At 36.2% G+C, this 22171-nt stretch overlaps 1 protein-coding gene across 19 annotated transcripts in view; it reads right to left on the reverse strand.

The window, feature by feature from the left end:
• The window catches only part of EIF4G3 (eukaryotic translation initiation factor 4 gamma 3), a 355154-nt gene that overhangs the window by 67873 nt on the left and 265110 nt on the right, over window positions 1-22171 (reverse strand). For 13 of the 19 annotated variants that reach the window (XM_059376540.1, XM_059376533.1, XM_059376527.1 and 10 more), the window contains 6 exons: window positions 21375-21621; window positions 17780-17913; window positions 16141-16260; window positions 15653-15763; window positions 8984-9154; window positions 1530-1727 (listed from right to left, as the gene is read on the reverse strand). In XM_059376540.1, the coding sequence (XP_059232523.1) occupies window positions 1530-1727; window positions 8984-9154; window positions 15653-15763; window positions 16141-16260; window positions 17780-17913; window positions 21375-21621 (981 nt within the window). Of the gene's footprint in view, window positions 1-1529; window positions 1728-8983; window positions 9155-13739; window positions 15556-15652; window positions 15764-16140; window positions 16261-17779; window positions 17914-21374; window positions 21622-22171 lie in introns of those variants that run through there. The other 6 variants (XM_059376541.1, XM_059376534.1, XM_059376530.1 and 3 more) reach the window with 2 other exon arrangements.

A 22171-nucleotide genomic window follows, 5' to 3' on the forward strand; every position in this document is an offset into this window, starting at 1 on the left:
ATATATGTAAAGCATCTACCCATAATGCAACCTAGTAGGAGCTAAAAAAATAGTTTCTGTTATCACAATCGTCCTCAATCAGCCAGCATTTTAAGACCTTTGCAATCTTTTCCACCACCAATATAATTCTGAATTATTTAGGGATGATACAGGTCAAATACTGAGCTAGGAACTTTACATAAACAATCTCATTAAATTATATTATTAGTAAATTAATGTTATCATTGTAATAGCCTCAAACTGCGTGACTTAATCTTATTTTATGATTAAAAAATGAGGTAATATAATTTTATGAAGTTACAAAGTTTATAACAACTCATTATAATTTATTATGAAGTTTATTATTGAGTTAGCAGCTTGCAGAGTAGGGACTTAAATTTAAATTTTAAAGTTAAAATTTAAAGCCAGAACTGTGAGACAAAAGGCCCGTATCTATGACTAATGCCCTGCATGCGCGGCCTCAGACATGAGCTTTTGCTGCTCTACACTTGTTCCCCCAACAGCCACGGATCCTCTCAGGCCCACCCTGAACGCTACCTGCCTCACAGAAGCAGTCTGTCACTCTACCAATAACATAGTCATTTCTTTTTTCTTCTACTTGGTTTTTAGGTCTAGAACATCCATTCAAGCATCAACATATTGCAATTTCACAGAATATGCTCTAAGTGATCATTTTGTTAAATGCTAAGTTGTTTTTTTTTTTTCCCAATATGAATTTTAAATTCCTTAAAGACAGAAGAAGTAAACTTTCCAGGTCACAACAGACTTACCTATCTTTGACACAGGACTCAAAAATACTGGGAGAATGACAGAATTCTGCACTTTTATAACAAGGCAAATGACAATGAATTGTGATAAGAAAAAACCCCAAATGTTAAAGGACACACATTTCTGACACAAGTACCTGGGTAACAGTAACAGGCAGAGAAAACACAGATGGTACATGGTAGTGTTCTGACTGCAGAACAGAGGACAATGAACACTAACCAGAAGCTCTTTGGTCTCCCATTCTGTCTTGCCCTAGATTTGACAGGCTGTAGAGATTAAATGGCTGTGGACAATGTAAAAAGAAAGAAATCTAATAGTTTCTAAGAGATGAAATGATCACTTTTGAAACTTTTATGACCATAACTATCTTTTCATTTCACCGAGGCTCAAATTAGAACCAATATATTTTCAGTTTTGAATTAAATGTGAATGTAAGCATTCACTTTATAAGAGACAACAGGAGAGGTAGGTTGCTCAGGCCAATAATTTCACATTACTAATTTAAAACTTATTCAGTATTGCTCACACTGGGTGGGAACGTATCAGGCCTATTTCAGTCTATTTCCATATCCCCTCCAGAGGTGAGGATATATTTTAATAAAGCAAGATTCTTTTTATACATTGAGAATATTATATAAAAAAGTGCTAAAAATATATTCTCCCCTTTATGTTACCCCAATAACACTTCTGGGAAGAATGTGTAGTGAGGGGAGAATATACCTCTTGGAGATTTCTGGTTTTACTCCTTCCTCTCTTCTTACCGTTACTAGACATCGACACATGTTTGCATAAGCCACAGAGAAACTGGGCTCATCGATAGCCTTCTCAAAGACCAGGTCAATGACTCCCTTCAGCCGCTCCTCTGTGTCAACAGTAAGTCCTGACACTTGCTTCATCAGTTGGTTGAACATCTGTGGTGTCAGTTTATTTAAGATACTTCGAACTTTTCTGAAAAGCTCCTAGAGGGGCCACAAAAAAAGAAAACAGTGTTATAGTAACTGTGACAGGATGATTCTTTCTGTAAGGGTTAATATTTCGTTTATACTTTATAAGTTCAACTTCCCAAATTAACAAGGATTGTGAACTCATAACAGAAATAATTAAATCTATTTTAACAAACATCAAACCATTATATCACTTCTTTTCCATAACTGATGAGAATTCTAGGAACTAGTTATATTCACTGGCAAGAATATCATCTGGTACATTTCTCAAGGCAATTTGGCAAGGTGTATTGAAAGCTTTAAAACTATGATGTATCTTTTGTTTTTTTGTTTTTAAGATTTTTATTTTTTATTTTTATTTGAGAGAGAGAAAACAAGAGAGAATGAGCAGGGAGGAGCCAGGGGTAGAGCAGGAAGGAGAAGCAGACTCCTGCTAAGCAGGGAGCCTGATGAGAGACTCCATCCCAGGAACCTGAGATCATGACCTGAGTTGAAGGCAGATGATTAACAGACTGAGCCACCAAGGCACCTTTATGATGTATCTTTCAAAATAACTATTATACTTTTAGAAACTTATTCATATTTAAGGATAGGTACAAAAGATTTTAGCCACAATAACTTTCATCACTACCCCTTTATAGCAAATAACTTAAATCTCCTAAAATAGAAAATCTGTCTAAATTATGATATAATATAAATTATGGTACAGAATACAAGGCAGGAGGTATTTTAAACTCTCATCAAATTAAAAACAGAAGAGAACTTCCTCAACTAGGAAAAAAAGCAAATATAACTCTACTTAACGGTAATTTCCCTCTAAGAACAGGAACAAGGCAAGAATGTCCATTCTTACCATCCAGGCAAGAATGTCCATTCTTAGCATCCTATTCAAAGCCATACTGGAGGTCCGAGTCAGTGCAAAAAAGCAAAGAAAAAGAACTACAATCTGTATAGATTGTAAAGGAAAAAATAAAACTCTGTATTCATAAATGATATGATTATGTAGAAAATCATAAGGAATCTACAAAGATATACTAGAACTAATAAATAAGTCTAACAACATTGCAGAATATAAGTCAACATACAAGTATCAATTTTATTTCTATATATTAGGAACAAACTAGAAATTACATATTTTAAAAGTACTATTTACAATAGCACCAAAAACCATGAAATACTTAGTTAAGAATCTAACAAAAAGTCTACAGGAGCTATATGATAAAAACCACAAGTCACTAATGAAAGAAAAAAAGGAAGACCTAAATAAAGACACCTATGTCATGTGCCTGTATTAGAAGATTCTTTATTATTAAGCTGTCAATTTTCTCTAAACTGATCTATAGATTTAAAACAATCAAAATAAAAATCCTAGTAGGGTTTTGGAGCTTTCAGACAAAAATCAAGAAGCTGATTCAACAATTTACGTGAAAAGACAAGGGGGGAAAAAAAGCGAGAATAGCCTAAGTGATTTTGAAAAATAACAAAGTTGGAGGACTCATACACCCTGCTCTCATTATTTACTATACAAAGACACTGTGATATTGGCCAGGGGAATGACACATAGATCACTGGGACAGAATATAAGTATAGAACTAGATTCAAACATATATGATGAACCAATTTTCAACAAATGTACAAAGAAAGCTGAATGGAAAAATGATTTTTAAAAAAAAGACTTTATTTATTTGAGAGGGAGTGAAAAGCAGAGCAAAAGAGAGAGAGAGCACAAGCTGTAGGGAAGAGCCTGACACAGGGCTCCATCCCAGGTCCCTGAGATCATGACCTGAACTGAAGACAGATGCTTAACCAACTGAGTCACCCAGGCACCTGAGAAAAAGGATAATTCTTCCAACAAATGGTGCTGGAACAACTGAATATACATAAGAAAAAGAAAAGAAAAAAAGAACCTTGATCCATATCCTCCATGAAATAAAGAAATTAATTAAAACTGAATCACAAACAGATATGTAAAACCTAAAACTATAAACCTTTAGAAGATATGAAAGGAGAAATTTTTTTATGTTCTTGGGTTATGCAAAGATTTTTTAGATATGACAAAAGCACAGACCTATAAATGCAGAAGTTGATAAATTCAACATGATCAAAGTTGAAAACTTCATTTCTGCAAAGATACTCTTAAGAGAACAAGAAGACAAACCACGGACTAGAAGAAAATTTTTGCAAAACACACATCTGATAAAAGATTTGTATCCAGAATATACACAGAACTCTCAAAAATTGAACCACCAGCCAATGAAACAGGGTAAAAGAAGAGAAATTTCACCAAAGATACAAGAATGGCAAATAAGCACAAGAAAAGATTTGTTTAATCAATTTATTATTCATTTGGAAACACAAATTAAAACAATGAGATGCTACCACACATATGCATTAGAACGGTTAAATTTGTAAAGCACAAAGTAATAAGTGCTGGCAAAGAAATGGAATAACTGGGATTCTCGTGCCTTGCCACCGGAAACGCAAAACTGTCCACCCTGGCAAACAGTCTGGCATCTTCTGATAAAGTCAAACCTATATTTACGAGATAATTCACAGATGTCATAGCTACAATTTTACCCCAAGAGACAAAACCTTACGTTTACACAAATCCTATACAATGATTACAGCACTTTTATTCATAATTGCCAAAACCTGAAAACTGTGAATGGATCCCTGTGAATGGATACACTTCTATGGTGTATCTGGAACAATGGAATACTAACAGGTAATAAAAAAGTAATGAGTCATACATGCCTACAAATGGAATGTGCCAAGTGAAAGAAGCTACATTCAAAATGATTTCATTTATTTGGTATTTTGGAAAAAGCAGTGCTACTGGGACAAACAGAGCAGTAACTGCTAGAGGTGGGCATGCAGGCAGAAGATGGATATAAAGTAGCACAAGGAAATTTCTGGGGTCTGATAAAAACATACCATATCTTGATTGTGGTGGTTGTTACATGCCTATGTGTGTTCAAGAGTTGCAGATTTATATACCAAATAGTAAAGCTTACTAAATGTAAATTATGTCTCAGTAAAATATGAAGTTACAAAAATCCATGAAACCATAACTGAAAAGGCCTATAAAATGTTTTATTTGATCCCTAAAAAGTTAGTATCTGAATATAAGGATTTTTAGAATACATGTCAATATGTTAATAGTTTTCTCTAGGAAGGAGGTAGTAAATAAATCCATTTAAATCTTTAAAAAATTATATAGTCAGGCTTTTTCAGCAGTGAGTTAGCACTGCCTTTATTTAAAAAAAAATTAAGTTTCTTAAGGGTGGGCAAAGTCACCAAACTTCTCTCAATTGCCTCAATCAATTGACAGTATTGGTGAGATCTAAAACAATCTGTGCTTTATATCAAGGGGGAAGAAAACACAACCTTGGCTCAGTCACTAAGCAGCCAGCTCTTTTCATGATATCAGGGTCCTGGGAAGGAGCTCCATATTGGGCTCTACACTCAGCGGGGAGTCTAACTTGAGTTTCTTTCTCCCTCTCCCTTTGAAAATGCACCTGTGCTCTCTTTCTCTCCTTTTCTAGGAAGAAAGAAAGAAGAAAAGAAGGGAAAGGAGCAGAAAGGAAGAATAAAGACAGATGGAGGGAGGGAGGAAGGAGGAAAAAAGCCACAACCTTCAAATATCTCAAAGATTTCAGATGATAATCTGAGCTTAAAAACTAGGATAAAAAAGTAATTTATTAAAGTAATGAACAGCAAGGTGACTACAGTTAGTACTGTATTGCATATTGCATCAAAAGTTGATAAGACAGTAGCTCTTAAAGGTTTTCATTGCAAGAAAAAAAAATTTTTAACTATGCATGATAACAGATGTTAACTGGACTAATTATGGTGGCCATTTTGATATACATAAATGTTAAATCATTACAGTATATAAACTGAAACTAACATGATGTTATGTCAATTATACATCAATGAAAAAAAGAAATTGGCATCAAACAATAACTTTATTGAAAATCATTAATTCACATCTACTTGAGGCCCAACAAATTCTGTATCAGGTACAAATAAAGTGTCACACACAGTTGCTGCCTTCCAGACCACTGACTTCAGCTGCAAAGACAAGATAATTGTATGTGAGGTGATAGCAAACACCAGATGAATGAGGAGGCACAGAAGGGAGCAGTTTATGTGTTAGAGAGGTCAGAGGCAATGGGTTAGCCAGCAAATGAGAATTGGGCCAGGTTATGAAGGACAAAAAGAGCTGGCTAAGTGACTGTGTATCAACTATACTCAAATAAAAACTAAAATTAAGAAATAAACAACTAGGGGTGCCTGCACGCTCAGTCAATTAAGTGTCTGACTTAAGGGTCCCCAGGTCATGATGTCAGGGTCCTGGGATCGAGCCCTGCATGGGGGTTTCCTGCTCAGCAGGGAATCTGCTTGATCCTCTCCCTCCTCCTCTACCCTTCCACTCGTGCTCTCTCAAACAAGTAAGTAAAATCTTTAAAAAACCACCACCAGGGGCGCCTGGGTGGCTCAGTGGGTTAAGCCACTGCCTTCAGCTCAGGTCATGATCTCAGGGTCCTGGGATCGAGTCCCGCATCGGGCTCTCTGCTCAGCAGGGAGCCTGCTTCCCTCTCTCTCTCTCTGCCTGCCTCTCCATCTACTTGTGATTTCTCTCTGTCAAATAAATAAATAAAATCTTTAAAAAAAAAAAAAAAAAAAACCACCACCAACAAAGAAAATAACTAGCCAAGTAAAAAAGAAAGGGAAAAAGACATTTTAGAAAGGGAAAACTCCTTTAGGAAGGAGTTATTAGTGAGGGTTTCCTATTTTGGGAATAGGGAACAACAAGGAAAGAGCATAGGGCTAGTGTGTGAGTTGTTGAGAGAAAATGAGGTTTTTTTTTTTTTTTTAATCTGAAAATGAGGTCATTAGAGACAGGTTAAAAGCTAGGGCAGAGATCTAAAAATCAGTCCTTCAGGTAGAAGAGTCAGGCAGAAGCAGTAAGAATGCTATAGCAAGAGAAGAGAAGAGAGACATAAGCAGGGGACCACATATACAGTAGTATATGTGGTTGAAGTCTAGACAAATCATGAGGCAATGACTCCTAGAACTGCCTCAAGGCAGTCCTATCTTATGACACAGGAAAAATAAGGTCATTGGTATTATTCATAGTGTTGGTTAAAATACAGCGGTAGGAATGAAATCAGAATGAAAGAGTATTTTAGAAGTTGAAGTGGCAACAATAAAACTACTCTTTGACAAAAAAGTAAAGAAACAGAATTAGCAGGAACACCAGGTCAGCGTGATGTAGACCTATGCAAAAGAGAAGAATGAAAACTCCAAAAAAGAGAAGGAATGGAGCAAAGATGCACCATACTCAGAAGAAAAAGTATCAATAACAAGAGGATTGTACTCGCCCTGAAAAAGCCGACTATTAATTCTCCACTGGGTTTGCTTTATCTTTTCACTAAAGAAAACATAGCCAATTAATGAATGATTCCTCAAAACAAAATTATGTTTCAGAAATAAAACTTAACCAGTAATAGGGAGAACTCTGTTACAAAGTAAACAGGCAGATTACAAGGTGCAACGAATGGACTAGTCCACAATACCGAGGGCAACTTAATTTCTCGATACTTCAATTTTCTCATATATAAAAGAAGGAAAATATCTATTCCCTCCTTCATAGTTGCTGCAATAATCTAATGAAATGAGGCACAACTACAAGTGCCTTAACCACTAAAACAAGACCTCTTCGCCTTCAGTGATAAAGATTCAGCAGGAATTTTACCTATCCTTGCAAGTCATTTAGGCCCCTTATCAATCAGCACTTCTCAGAAGGATTGGAGGGAGAGATACATAAGGTATTTCTAAAATAAGGTTGAGATACATTGAAAAGAAATTAGATACTTGATTTCAGTGACTCTGGAGGAGGATGTACCTAGGGACAAATAGCTGTGGAATCACTAAAAAGATGAACAAAAAGACAAGCAGCCAGTTGAGGTTTGACAGCATGGTTTTGTGATGAGTAAGTTCATCTTGGTCTTGATTTGTATGAACAACTTTGTTGGTTAGTTTGTTTATCAAGTATAGTATCTACTATGTTTGTGGTTCTATGTTGGTGTTGAATTAAGATCTACATGTATAAGGCACACATCTGACACAGATCATCATCATACTGAGTACCTGGGTTCCAGGAACCATGCCAACTGCTTTATATGACTTTATTCAATCTTCAAAACAGCCCCATAAGGTAGGTAAAGGTAGGTAATATTAGTATCTTCATTTTACAGTTGAGATTAAGAACTTGCCTAATAGGACTTGCTTGTCTCTAGAGCTGAAGCTTTTCACTGCTGTATTAAACTATTTACAATGAGAGGAAAGATATTTAAGGAATGAGACACTGACAAGTCAGCATATGATCTGTGATACCTAACTCTGATATAGGGGCAAAATTCAAGAGCAGACTCTAGTCTTGGTGCCTAGAAGCAAAAAATCCAAACAAGATAGTAGAGGTAACCCAAGTATAGGAAATAGCACTGTATGTACAGCAAATGATGAATGAACACTATATAATTTGACACAAAAATTAATTTTGTTTGGATTAAAGGAATTTATTCAATTTATCCTAAGGAGTTCTGCAGGCAGGTATGCATAGAAAGATGCGGAGAATTCAATTTTATTCCAAAACAAGATTGGTTTCTAAATTCTTTTTTTTTTTTTTTTTTTTTTAAAGATTTTATTTATTTATTTGACAGAGAGAGATCACAAGTAGGCAGAGAGGCAGGCAGAGAGGAGGAAGCAGGCTCCCTGCTGAGCAGAGAGCCCGATGCGGGACTCGATCCCAGGACTCCGAGATCATGACCCGAGCCGAAGGCAGCGGCTTAACCCACTGAGCCACCCAGGCGCCCCTGGTTTCTAAATTCTAACTTAATACAGAAATGAAGGCCTGACAAGGAGACATAAAGCAATATGCTAACTGGACTAGCACAGGGTACTAAGAATCTAAAAACACATTTTTAAGAAAAGCAAGCATTGCTCTAAGCCTAAATGATCAAAGTCTATGACATATAAACCCTCTAGATACAGTAGTTGTTTTGACAACCAAACAAGAAAATAGTAGGTACTTGGCACCCATTATGCTAAAGATTTTAGAATAATGCTTTTAAAAAACAAAAAATGTACAAAAATCATGAACTAAAATCTCTAGTATACTAATAGGACAAAATAACAAGTCAAAGCACATTAAAACAACAGCACTGTAATTCCAAAACAATGTAAGAATGTGCTTCTGTTCTCACCTGAGTTTTGATGTTTTCAGGATCCTCAGCTTGGCTGTCTCGTTTTTGGCTGGGCTTCCAGGCATTCTCTGCCTTTTTCAGGTGCACATCTTCTTTCACAGAGACTGTGATAATCTTCCTCGGCTCTCTTCTCTGGCCAGGTTGAGATCTTCGTGGTCCAACATTCAACAACTAGGACAAGAATATTCTTTATTATATCTACAGAGTGTACTTAAAATTTGCTGCCTCTGCTGTGCTTCCCAATTCAAATCTGATGATCACACTGAACATTTCTTACACACAAAGATGGATATTAAGCACTCAATTTGATGTGATCTTTCTGGGGGAGAAGAGGAGGACAACCTTAGAATACCATCAGTGCAATATTTTCCACTACTACAGTTTCTAACTCCGAAGTCCTAAATTAGATAATGTGATGGGAAAATTCTGTTTGATACTGCTATTATTCTTAACAAAAAAGAATACCCCAAACTGAAGCTTTATTTTTCACTAGCTGTGTGACTTTGGACTGCTCACTTGAATAATTATACAAATTCACAGGCAGTAATCATCACAGTCACAAAGCTGCTTCAAAAACTAGGTTTCCACACTGCTAGTGTGAAATCCAAATACAATTTTATCAAAAAAATTCTTTATAGCATAGACATCCAGCCTTACTACAGATTTTAATGGATCCCTGTAAACTTCCTGGGCCAGAAATACTAAAGTAAGTCTTTCTTAAATCATTAAATGAGATTTAACTAAATTGTTCCCTGAAAAAAATGTCTTCTCTTTTGTCAGTTCTTAGTTCCTGCTAGAGTCCCACTATACTCACTCTGTTAAAAACACTTGCTGGCCTGTCACAATGGTCATCAGATTAAGACTAACTACTGTTAGTCTTAATGTAAAACTTGCATTCTGTGTATTAAAATATCACTAACAGTTGCCATTTCAAATGCCAGGAAATAACTTTTCAAGATTAAACATTTGGGTTGATGTAAGTTTTGTTCCTCCCAGATCTATTGCATACTGACATATGCATATGTCATATGCCAAGAGTCGGATGCTTAACTGAGTCTCCCAGGAGTGTCCGTTATATCATTTTCTAAATCCTGAGTAAATATTGTAATTAAACTTTAAGAGGGAAGGAAAAGAAGTCACACAAGACATACAAATCAGAATCATATCTCTGTTAGTGCCCTAATACTGCCCTTCTGAATTTATATGAAGATTTAGAGAAGGAAGCAGAAACTTAAATTTCAATGCTTTATATTAAAAAACAGGTTCTAAGAAATACATAGTCTGAGGCTGAAGCTGGCAAGACTGAAAGCCTTTAAACAACACTCATTCTCAGAATTATACTTCACCATCTGCCCTAATCAGTAATAGCAGTATCAAGCATTTATCAGGATCAAAAAATAGCCTTCCTGAGCAATACACACTAATCTTGTCAAATATATCCAGCTAAGTACTCAGAATAAATGATACAATCTCAGAGTATTTGGTACACATTAAAAAACCTGAGGTACCACACATAGTTTAACTAAAAATGACCTGAAGAGGATCACACTAGAAAAGTACCAACAGGGAGCAGGTGCTAAACTGGATAGTCCTACTATAAAAACATTTGTTTATAACTGAAACTTTGATATAATAGCCCAGACAATTCTTTTTCTCTCTTTTTAAACAGAAATGAAGATCTATTATTTTTTTAAGATTTAATTAATTTGTTTGAGAGACAGAATACAAGAGAGAGCATGAGAGGGGAGGAGGTCAGAGGGAGAAGCAGACTCCTCACAGAGCTAGGAGCCCGATGAGGAACTCAATCTCGGGACTCTGGGATCATGACCTGAGCCGAAGACAGTCGCTAAACCAAGTGAGTCACCCAGGCACCCCCAAAACAATTCTGATAAGAGAATGCAGAACACTAAATATTATCTGATATTTTAAAAATTCAGGTTGTATTCTAGTGTAAACAAGAATGGGTAACTAGTGTGGGTTAAAATCCTTTCAGTGCTTGGATAAGTTTAAATAACTTATATATAACTTATACTATAGGACATTTAAATTAATCCATGCATTTGCACATAAAAATTTGTCAAGAACAAAGATTAGTGGGTATAATGAAAGGTAATTATGTCAAAATCAGATAAGAGGCATAGTAATAATAATTTGGGGATATAATGTTTTTTAAAGATTTATTTATTTATTTGACAAAAAGAGACATAGCAAGAGAGAGAACACAAGCAGGGGGAGTGGAAGAGAGAGAAGCAGGCTTCCCGTGGAGCAGAGAGCCTGATGTGCAGCTCGATGTGGGACTCGATCCCAGGACCCTGGGATCATGACCCGAGCTGAAGGCAGACACTTAATGACTGCACCACCTAGGCGCCCCAATTTGGGGATATAATTTTAATCATGTTTGAATGAAGTATGAAAGTTCTATTCCCTGAACGTACTTACTGGAAACATCAATGACTATGTAGCAGTGAGATTTGAATGTAGGAAGTAAATACAACTTACGCCAAATCTCTTTACCAGCTTTAAGACAAATATATATGGATTTCAAATGAACTGCATAAGATGTGAGAAATATTACTAAATAGGTAACAACATTTCAAAGGAAAGTAAGTATTAAAAAGATTAACATAAGCTGTTAGTCCCAAATAAAAAATCGGTATTATAACCTATGTGCAAGCTCCAAGACAACCTTGAAAATTATTTGGTTCATTGCATATAATAAGAAAGATATTGTTCACAAATATTTAACCGAGAATACTGAGTCTTCAACAGATCTATTAGACTTATAAATGCTTTACACACTTAATAAATTAATCTCTAATGTACTCATGCTTATACTCTGAAAATGAAATCATTATGTGGAACATCAGTGCCTGGAAAGAGTATGTTACAGCAGAAAAAAAGGCAGATTAGAAGACAAAAGGACTGTTCAATTCTGCTACTTATGAGCAAAGTTACTGTGAGCAGGTCTCTGAACTTTGTTAAACGTAGGCTTTCTCATACATTAAATGCCAGTCCTACCCACAGAAGTTATATTATGAGGATCAGGGATATAAGACATATAAAAGGACCTTAAAAACTAGGTAAGTTATCATCAATACAAAAGAAGAAAAAGAACTTTTTAAAGAAATGTTATCTAGGGGCGCCTGGGTGGCTCAGTCGTTCAGCTCAGGTCATGATTCCACTGTCCTGGAATTGAGCCCCGCATCAGGCTCCCTGCTCAGCGGGAAGCCTCTTTCTCCCTCTCCCACTTCCTCTGCTTCTGTTCCCTCTCCCGCTGTGTCTCTCTCTGTCAAATAAGTAAAATTTAAAAAAAAAAAAAAACATTTTATATAAAAAAGTGCTATCTATACTGATATATTAACCTTAAACATTTCATGTTCTTTGGCGTGTGTGTGAGCATGTGGAAAGCTTAATACAAACTATCAAATTTACGGCATCCTTCAAAAGATGCACCATATATAATGAATGATTTATTTACTAAACACACATGAAATTAAAGAGTTATGAAGTGTACATATATAAAAATGAGCCTGGTCTCCTTGCTTAAAGGAGAGACAATCCTGACTGGAAGAGGAACTCCCTGTCTGGCAGAAGAATTTTAAGGTATAATGTGCTCAGGGTCCAAAAATGTGACAACTCAAATGAAACATCAACATTTGGCATTGATTGGAGTGCCTGGATGGGTCAGATGGTTAAGCATCTCTCTTTGGCTCAAGCCATGGTCCCAGGATCCCGGGATCAAGCCCTGCATCAGGTTCCATGCTCAGCGGGGAGCGTGCTTCTTCCTCTCCCTCTACTGTTCCTCCTGCTTATGCTCGCTCACTCGGTCAAATAAATGAATAAAATCTTTTAAAAAAATCTTTTTGGCATTGATTAACTATTGAGATGCATTTTTTTCCCAGGTGAACTGAGTTTTAATTTTTTTTTACCTTCTCTCATATATTTTTCTTAAATGTATTACATAAAAAGCCATACCCATCTCTGTTTTAGAGATCAATATACATTGCTCTTATCTCATAGACTATAACATTAAACTTACCCCAACAGGACCAATAATCATCCTACCATGTTTTAAAGGGATTATGGAGAAAGGGAAGGATGATATAACCTCAGGAAACCTCTCTGCCCGTAGAATTTTTATTATAATATAATAATTATTATAATAGCTCAGCTAGGGGTGCATGGGTGGTTCAGTTGGTTAAGTGTCTGGCTTCGGCTCAGTTCATGATCTCAGGTTCCGGGGATTGAGCCCCGTATAGGGCTCCCCGCTCAGTGAGGAGCCTGCTTCTTTCTTTCCCTCTGCCTACAGCTCCCCTTGCTTGTGCTTCCTCTCTCCACCTCTCTCTGCCAAATAAATAAATAAATTAAAAAAAAAAAAAAAAAAAAAGCTCAGCTAACCTCAAAGCTAACTGAAATAAATATGAATGGTAAATTACTAGTCACTGTCTCTCTTTCAATACATGTCTCTTGGGGCGCTTTCTGTGATGTCTGCCTAGATTACCATTTAAAGTAACATCACAGGCGCGCCCGAGTGTCTCAGTCCTTAAGCATCTGCCTTGGGCTCAGGTCATGACCCCAGAGTTCTGGGATCAAGCCAGGCATTGGGCTCCTTGGTCAGCGGGAAGCCTGCTTCTCCCTCTCCCATTCCCCCCAGCTTGTGTTCCCTCACTCACTGTCTCTCTCTCCTTGTCAAATAAATAAATAAATCTGTAAAAAATTAAAAAAAAAATTTACATCACACTTGCTAAGTAATTCGACTTTTAATAAGGTAGAGAGAGGATACTGCCTGAGTGCTTCCAACAGATCTATACATTACTATCCATCAAAAGACCTTTATGTTTGAAAATGTTGCGTAACTGCACATGACATGTTAAAACAATTGCTACCCACTTGTAATAAGTCTTTTGCAGAGAAGTTTATAGTAGGAGTCACAGTTACTTAAGCCACACCATGAAAAATTAAGTCTAGCAGATCTTAAGATCTTTGGATGGTAATCATTTATAAGCCAATTGGGAGGCTGGGAAAAATTAATAGAGGTATGGTACCAAAAACGATGAAGAGTAAGACTGCTTCTTTTTTTCCAAACAGCATTATTAACTGTTCCTTTACATGTTACATAGCTATATCCTATGAAATTCCCATTTGAATCCACAACAACATACCAACATAAGCAGGATAAAATTAAGTGGAGCATGTTTGTTAGCTGTGGGAGATGCTGGAAGAATAAATACTTGCATTAGGCTTAACATATCAGTATTACTCTGACAGATCACAATTATACTTAAAAATTAGCTGTGTCACCTGACAAGAGCTATTTAAAGAAAGTGAAATAACTAGAGCTAACTCTTTTGGAAACATTACAAATTCCTCATAATGGCTCATTTCCAATCATATTTCTTGGTACCAAATAAATCATTTACATATGTAAGTAGGTAGATTAGTGGGCAAAGACACATTGTGATAATTTTAAAATTCATTTTCTAATTTCAATATTATAAAAGAGACATAGCTTATTCTCAGTCCATCGCACTTCCTTTTTGCTATACCTAGTTACTAAACAATAGCAAGCTGGTGATGTAAAGTGGCAGTATACACTGGAAGATGAGACGCATCAAATCATACCTTCTTTGAGTGACATATGAACAAAACAGAGCAATATGATAATGACAGATATTGTTAACCTGAAACTAATAAAAAATGGCATCAACATTATTTCCAGTGTTTGGCAAAGCAAAGATATATATCAAAACCGAAACAAAAACAAAAAAACCACTAATAGAAACACAACTTTACACTACCAAAAAGGGAAATAATGCTGAAAAATAAGGTATCAAATGGATTCTAGAAAGCTGCGCTCTAAGACTTTCTGGTGAGATAATTAAAACTTGAGAAAAATTTTAATTTAGTATACAGAAAATAAAGATTAAATTTCCAACCTAGGTGAGAATAGAAAATCACACACAGAGATATTGTTAAGATGGTAATGCTCAATAAATAACATGCTTCAAATTAAGGAGATTTTCTATAGGTTTTACAAAGCCTTCAATGCACTATAGGCACTGAAGTATTTTTAATTAGTATTTGGCTGCAGGCAAACAACAAATAATTCAAATATCTACAAAGTGACATTTGTTTCCTGATGTGTACAGTCTTATTCCAAAGCAGGTTTCAAAAGTTGCCACTCCAGAAATAAAAAGGTGATGGGAAAAATAAAAAGTGTCACCTTAAATAAAAGTATTTTTACAAACAAAATAAAGTAGATTTGCAAATGTACATCAAACTCCAAGCTCCTCCAGAAGTTTAAATTAAGTGCTCTCTGTACCACTCCAATTTGGGAAAAACAGGTATTCACATCACTGGCAAACCTTCCCCCATGCTTTCTGCAAGTCTACAAAGCAGGGAGTAGGCACAGCCTGCCACATCTTGCACAGCGCAGTGCCCCAGCATAACTCCACTGGTGACGTCACTTCTACCGCTGAAGAGCCTGCCAATGGGGGTGTAAGTGCAACCTGCAGTATACCAACACTGCACTCTTTTGTACATGTCATGTGTTCATATAGTGACTTCACAACCTATAGTAAGTGAGAAAAACAAAACAGAAAATATCATAACACCAGAGACTATTGTTAAAAAAAAAAAAAAAAAAAAAAAAAAAAGGATTCAGCGCACCCCTAGAGGCAGGCTCTTCAGGGGTGGGTGCGACATCGCCAGTGGAGTACAAGCTGGGGCTTTGCTCTGTTCCAGAATTGGCAATCCATGCCTGCTCTGCACTTTGCAAATCTGTAGAAACAAAGACAAAGAGATGACCATTAGCCGAATGTCATCAGAGATCTCAACTATATCAGGACACCTCAAAATAAAGCAGGAATCCTATTTAAGGTTAGCTCTATTTTTAACCCATCTGCAGTTCAATTGAAAAAAATATGTAAAAAAATCAAGACCAAATTAATGCAGACCAGTTTCTCTCAGGTAAAAACAACTCAGTGTATTCTTTATTTGCTTTAATATTAGTTGGAAAAAAAGACAGTCTTCACCTCTTCTATGTCTTCTTGGTTAGAGGAATCAACGAAAAAATGCCGTTCTCTTGCCATTAGACAAGTTGTCATGAAGTCTCTAACAATTTCTAACTAACTGGGTTGTAGGGAACTTGCACTTACAGGTACGCCTCTTCCACCAGGGGTTTGCCTTCCAAAATCTGCAAAGGCTGGAGTAAAGTCTGGTCCTCGAGGCAAAATCCGAGGATCCAGAGTTCGCATTGGCAATTTGGGTTGGTTGATCTGCATGAAGAAGCAAAGGAAAGCTTAACACAAGTTTCAGAACACTCAGTACCCAGAAAGTAAAAACTTAGACTGAAAAGTTATGTCAACTGAAATGACGAACACTGGTTTTCTGAAGCAGTGAAGTCCAATCTGAACCATGGAAGCGTCTCTGGACTTATTCCTGGGAGTGATTAGGCCTAAAATTTCCAAGGAGAGGCTAGACATAGTAAGTAGACTGGCTCAACAGACACTCAAGGACCAGCAGAACAGCTCAAGAAAATCTGTAACATCCTATGAAGTAGGGACAAATGAGGGAATTTTTTCCAGGATATTCACCAGGACATCAGAGCACTTGCTTTGAAAAATCCTGTTATCATTTATGTTAGCTGTTGTTTTATGGTTAGCAAAGCAAATATTCTCAGTGAACAGTAAGTCTCTAAAGGAGATATTTTAAAAATCTCACTCAATCCACCTTGTTAATTGGAGCTATCTGGCTTTGTATAGGCATGTATTGTGATGGCAGACGAAACAAAGTGAAGTAGCTCAGGGAGAAATCAACTAGTAACTGGGTGAAGTAAAAAACCAGTAATATCGTCTAGAATATCTTCTAGACGATAACTCAATTTAGGGTATGTAAAACCCACCCTCTAAACAGTCTCAAATTAGCACTACCGTAAGTGCCCAAAAGAGAAGACTTAGATACCAACAGAAATAAGAAACCTTGTTGCTTTAAAGAGGAGAATAATATACATAGGGATTGGATAAGCAGCTGCTGGAAATCTCAAAAAGAGGTAGATCTCGTTCGGAAAGACAGTTACCCTTTATGCTTTAAAAAGGACTAATATTTTCTCTTCAAAACAAAAATATTTTAAGCTCTGTCATCATCACTGGTTCATCATTGAGAGACATAAAATCACTTGGGCAGCTACACATCTGACTCTATTCTTTTTAACTTAATAAAGACAAAATAAATATTGTACCAATTTCCTATATGCACTATTAAGCTCAGATGTAAAAAGAAAAGATGCCTACTTATTTGCCAAAACTGAAAAGTAATCACTATAAGTATTTATTAGAGAAATTTTGAGATATAACATTATTCAAATTATGCTGATTACCACTTGTTTGATTTGCCAAATACACTTGTAGGCATCTGACCTGTCCTCAATGCCATTCTAACTCCATAATGGAATTCTAGAACAGTGAACAAAAGAGCTCCATATCCCTTTAGCTGTATTAGCCCAGCAAGACACACATTTTTTACAACACTATGCAATAGCAATGATAAGCAGACAATGAATGTATTTTAAAACAATACCACTCAAATATGCACCAAACCCCAAAGTTCCAGTAATCCACAATAAACCCCAAATCCACAATATGTAGGAAAACTCTAAGACTTAAAAATTATATATTTTAATTCAAATACATATAGGCTAACAATTCCTAAAAACTACTCATACTTCACACATCTGTACTGATAACTGAATCCAGTTCCTTGTAGAAAGACAGAGCTTTCTCTGAGCATACAGCTTACTTTGTCAAGAACCACATCACTGATGGGAGGCAGGCCCTCCGGTTTCTGTATACAGGCTGGCATGAACTGGAAGTCCAGCAAAAACTCCCTGTCATACTGCTTCTTGCCTTCGGTGTCAGCAGGCTTCCAGGAATCTAGAAAAAGAGATGCAGACAAAAAAGTCTCTAGGGTCATTATATGGATAACGCCTAAGAGTTCAAACTGGATTCCAATATTCACTTTACCTGTCATAGACTAAAATACAAAGCAAACACTGAGCTACTGTCAGAAAAATGTCATATAAAAACTTTAAACTGTCTTATGTTCCTTGATCCCTTCTGAATACCATTAGCCTGTAATCTGAAATTGCTACAGAAACCACTTAATATACACATTAGACAGCCTTTGGCCAGAAACATGTAATAATACTCATTAGATAAACTACCAAGCCTTAAAATACCTCAGAAATAAGGAATCTATAATACTCTTTGGTTTCACGTAAAAGGAGACTTCGGTTGTTCACTTGGAAATGCTATTTTGGAGGGAAAAAAAGGCAAAAGGATACAAAACAAATACAAATAACTTCTGTTAGATTCTGAAAAGGCTAACCAGCTATATATAATTTTTCCCCTGACCATGGTTTACTTTATTTAGTAGTATAGTTTTTATTATATATTTTATATATATATATATATTATATAACTAGTTTTTATTTAGAAGTATAGTTGATTCAAAATATTGTATTAGTTTCAGATATACAAGATAGTGACTTGACAATTGCATACATTACAAAAGGCTCACTTACCATGAAATTATTACAATATTACTGACTATACATTCCTTACGCTGTACTTTTCATCCCTGTGACTTATTTATTTTGTAAATGAAAGTCTGACCCTCTTAATCCATTTACTTTTTTTGCCCACCCACATCTCCCTATCCTCTGGCAATCACAGGTTGTTCTGTCTCTGTTTTTGTTTTGATTTTTAGGTTCCATGTATCGGTGAAATCATATGGTATTTGATTTTTTTTCTGTCTGACTTATTTCACTAAGCACAATACCCTCTAGATCCATTCACACTGTTGGAAATGGCTAGATTTCATTCTTTTTTTATGGTTGAGTAATCTCCACCGTGTGTGGGTACACCATGCATGCAAAAACACATCTATATACACACATCTTCACCATCCTTTCATCTATCAGTGGACACTGAGGCTGCTTACAGATCTTGGCTATTGTAAATAATGCTGCAATAAACATAGGGATGCAGATGTCTTTTCAAATTTCTGTTTTTGTTTTCGTTGGGTAAATATCCAAAAGCAGAATTACAGGGTTATATGGTGTCTCTATTTTTAATTGTTTGAGGAACCCCCATAATGTTTTCCATAGCAGTGGCACTATCGTTATTCCCACCAATAATAATATTTTTAATATTAATTTCAAATTAGTTTTTTGCCATAGCACTCACTTTGCTACTATGACTATTGTTATAGCTATTATTTCTCACAATCCTAATCTCATTATATAAAGTTGGAGAATTTCCTGAAATTTTTGTTGGATAAGGAAAGCAAGTCACAGTATTTTTCTTTTAATTAACCAAACCCTCATCAAAATCAGGCCCCAAGATCACTTCACGATAGTTCTTTGGGTCCTTTTTTAGGTTAGTGATTCTTAATATATAGGTGATAGACTCATGATGGTCTGTGAGAACACTGTAGATATTTTCAACCAAATCCTTATTATCTTCTTATATTCATTAAAAGGCAGGCAGTTTACTGGGATCTAAATTTTAAACTGGCAGGGAGCCTGGGTGGTTCAGTCAGTTAAGCATTTGCCTTCGGCTCTGGTCACATTCTCAGGATCTTGGGATCAAGCCCATGTTGGGTTCCCCACTAAGGAGAGAGACTGTTTCTCCCTCTCCATCTGCCTGCTGCTCTGGCTACTTGTGCTCTATCTCCCTGCCAAATAAGTAAATAAAATCTTAAAAAAAAATAAAAATTTAATTGCTATTTTCCAATTACTGCAAGGGTATATCAAAATTTAGTTGTTCAATATAGTTGGGGCCTATGGTTGGGTACCTTTTCCTTGCCAAAGGATAAAAATATAACTGACAGGGGGCGTATGGCTGGCTCAGTCAGCAGAGCACGGGACTCAAGAGTCATGCATTTGAGCCTCATGCTAGGCATAAAGCTTACTCAAAAACACATCACACACACACACACTCACTCCTATAGACGACAATAGTGTCTCAGTCTATTAAAGGACTGGGGTAGCCACAAGTTCTTCGTGATATCATATAAGCCTAGATCTTTAGAATTTTAGTATACTGAGTCCTAAAGTTAAAAGAAAATTTTACTATAACATACCCCTACAATTTCATAAAGCCCATTGGCAGCAGTTTACTGGTAGTGAAAAGATCAGTTTATTAAGGTGGAGGTATCTATCAATGACTTTCAAACATTTCTTACTACAACTCCCAATAAGAAATATAATGACTCTATGACTCAGAACAAATACAATTTTTAAAGTTTTTTTTAGAACAAATACAGATTTAAATAAAAGAAATCAAAGTTTCTTAAAACAATATTTGCCCTTGCTCCTGTAATGCACTGACAACTTTTTATGCTCCATGTTAAAAAATGTTGGTTGTACATCAATAATTTTTGTCTAAGATAATTTTTGATGTCTGATATTCTGCTTTCAAATCCAATCTCACATAGAAGTCACTCAGATTTCGCAGACTATGAAAAAAGTTGTACCTATCCCAAACTTCCTATCAAATGAACCATCTTCCCCCACATGTCCATGCCACATCACTCTGAAAATTTCAAAGTCAATCATATTTATATAGGATTGGAACAGACTTTAATGGACTTGATGGTGCCTAAAGATGAAAGAGCCTCCAAGGCTCATCATGTGCTCCACAGGGCATGTCTCATACTGCATGTGCTTAATAAGCTAGTCACACTGCTTCTGATGATTGTAGTTCAGTTCCACAGAGTGATTTCTATCAACAAATTTCTCTTGTGAAATCAGTGAGTTACAACCAACATTTAAAAATTCTTTTTGTTTCTTTTTTCATTTCTTCCTTTTAGGTAGGCTCCACGCCCAACGTGGGGCTTGAACTCATGACCCTGAGATCAAGAGTCACTTGTTTTACTGACTGAGCCAGCTGGCCCCTACAGTCCAACATTTTAAAAAGAGAATAGAGTGAAAAATGTCAGTGTGTTACATGTAATAAGGGTAAGTGTTAAAGGCTTGTGAAATGATGAGCACAAAAGAGCACTGAAACAGCCCTTTCAATTAAACTAAGTAAAATTAAATTCCTCTTGTTGAATTCCACTGGCCTAGCACTGACCGTTATCTTCTGCCAGCTGCTCTTCCAATGCCTGTAAAAGCAGAATACGGCATCAGATATCACTTCCGTCAACAGAGAACTCCCTGGATTTGCTAGTCACTAACTTATGCCTGCTAATCTATTCTGTAAATATTATGCTCTGATGAGCCTCTTATCTTCCATCCAATATCTCTCTACAAAGAGACAACATTGCTGTAAGGTTAGAACAGTGAAGGTGAGAAGGGAACACATGCACAGGAAGGCAGGGATACACTTACCTGGTTTGAATGGGAATGTCACCCCTTCACCAGAACTATCAGTGGAGCCTGAATTAGCATCTATTCCTTCACCCTCAGAAATACTCTCAGCACCATTACGTACAGGCTCAGCTTCTTCTCCATTTTCTTCCACAGTTTTTACTTTTTTTAGGTCAGAGGGGTCTCTTCCAGGATGAAACCCTTGGCTCATTTTATCCTGTTCAGATTCAAGTACTTTGTCACCTGAAAGCTCCTCTTCAGCTTTAGGCTAAAGCATAAGTGAACACAGAGGTTACATGATTTTTACCATGTAAATATGCATGAAAACCTGTACCTATCCCCTCAAAAGGCAAACAAAAACATCATTCAAAAAAAGGATGTCTGTGTTCGGCATATGGTACTAGCATGCTAAGTTTATTTAAAACACTTTTCTCATTTCATCTCTTGGCATAGAGAAGACAAGTCACATGGCTACTGAAATGCTTTAACATGACTAATGACATCTAAATGTACCGAAGGTTAGAATGGAAAGAACTGTTAATCCTTGCACTTGTTGGACATGAAAGAGTCCTAGTCAGAAATCTAAATCAAGCACTCCTACCCTTGCCATTAAGGCTCAGCAAATATAAAAAGAAACATAAGAAGATATTTTTTGTGTTCCTGTTGTTGCTAAATGGAGAGTTTGATGAATAAAGTTATCTAGGTCCTGCAAAGTTGATCATCTCTCATTTTATAAGGAGGACACTTGTTAATTAAAATCTACCTTGTTTATTGGTTCCTGGAATTCTCTGTGGTTGTAACCTTATTCAAATTATGTA

This window comes from Mustela nigripes, chromosome 14 (assembly GCF_022355385.1).
Source record: "Mustela nigripes isolate SB6536 chromosome 14, MUSNIG.SB6536, whole genome shotgun sequence".
NCBI lineage: Eukaryota > Metazoa > Chordata > Mammalia > Carnivora > Mustelidae > Mustela > Mustela nigripes.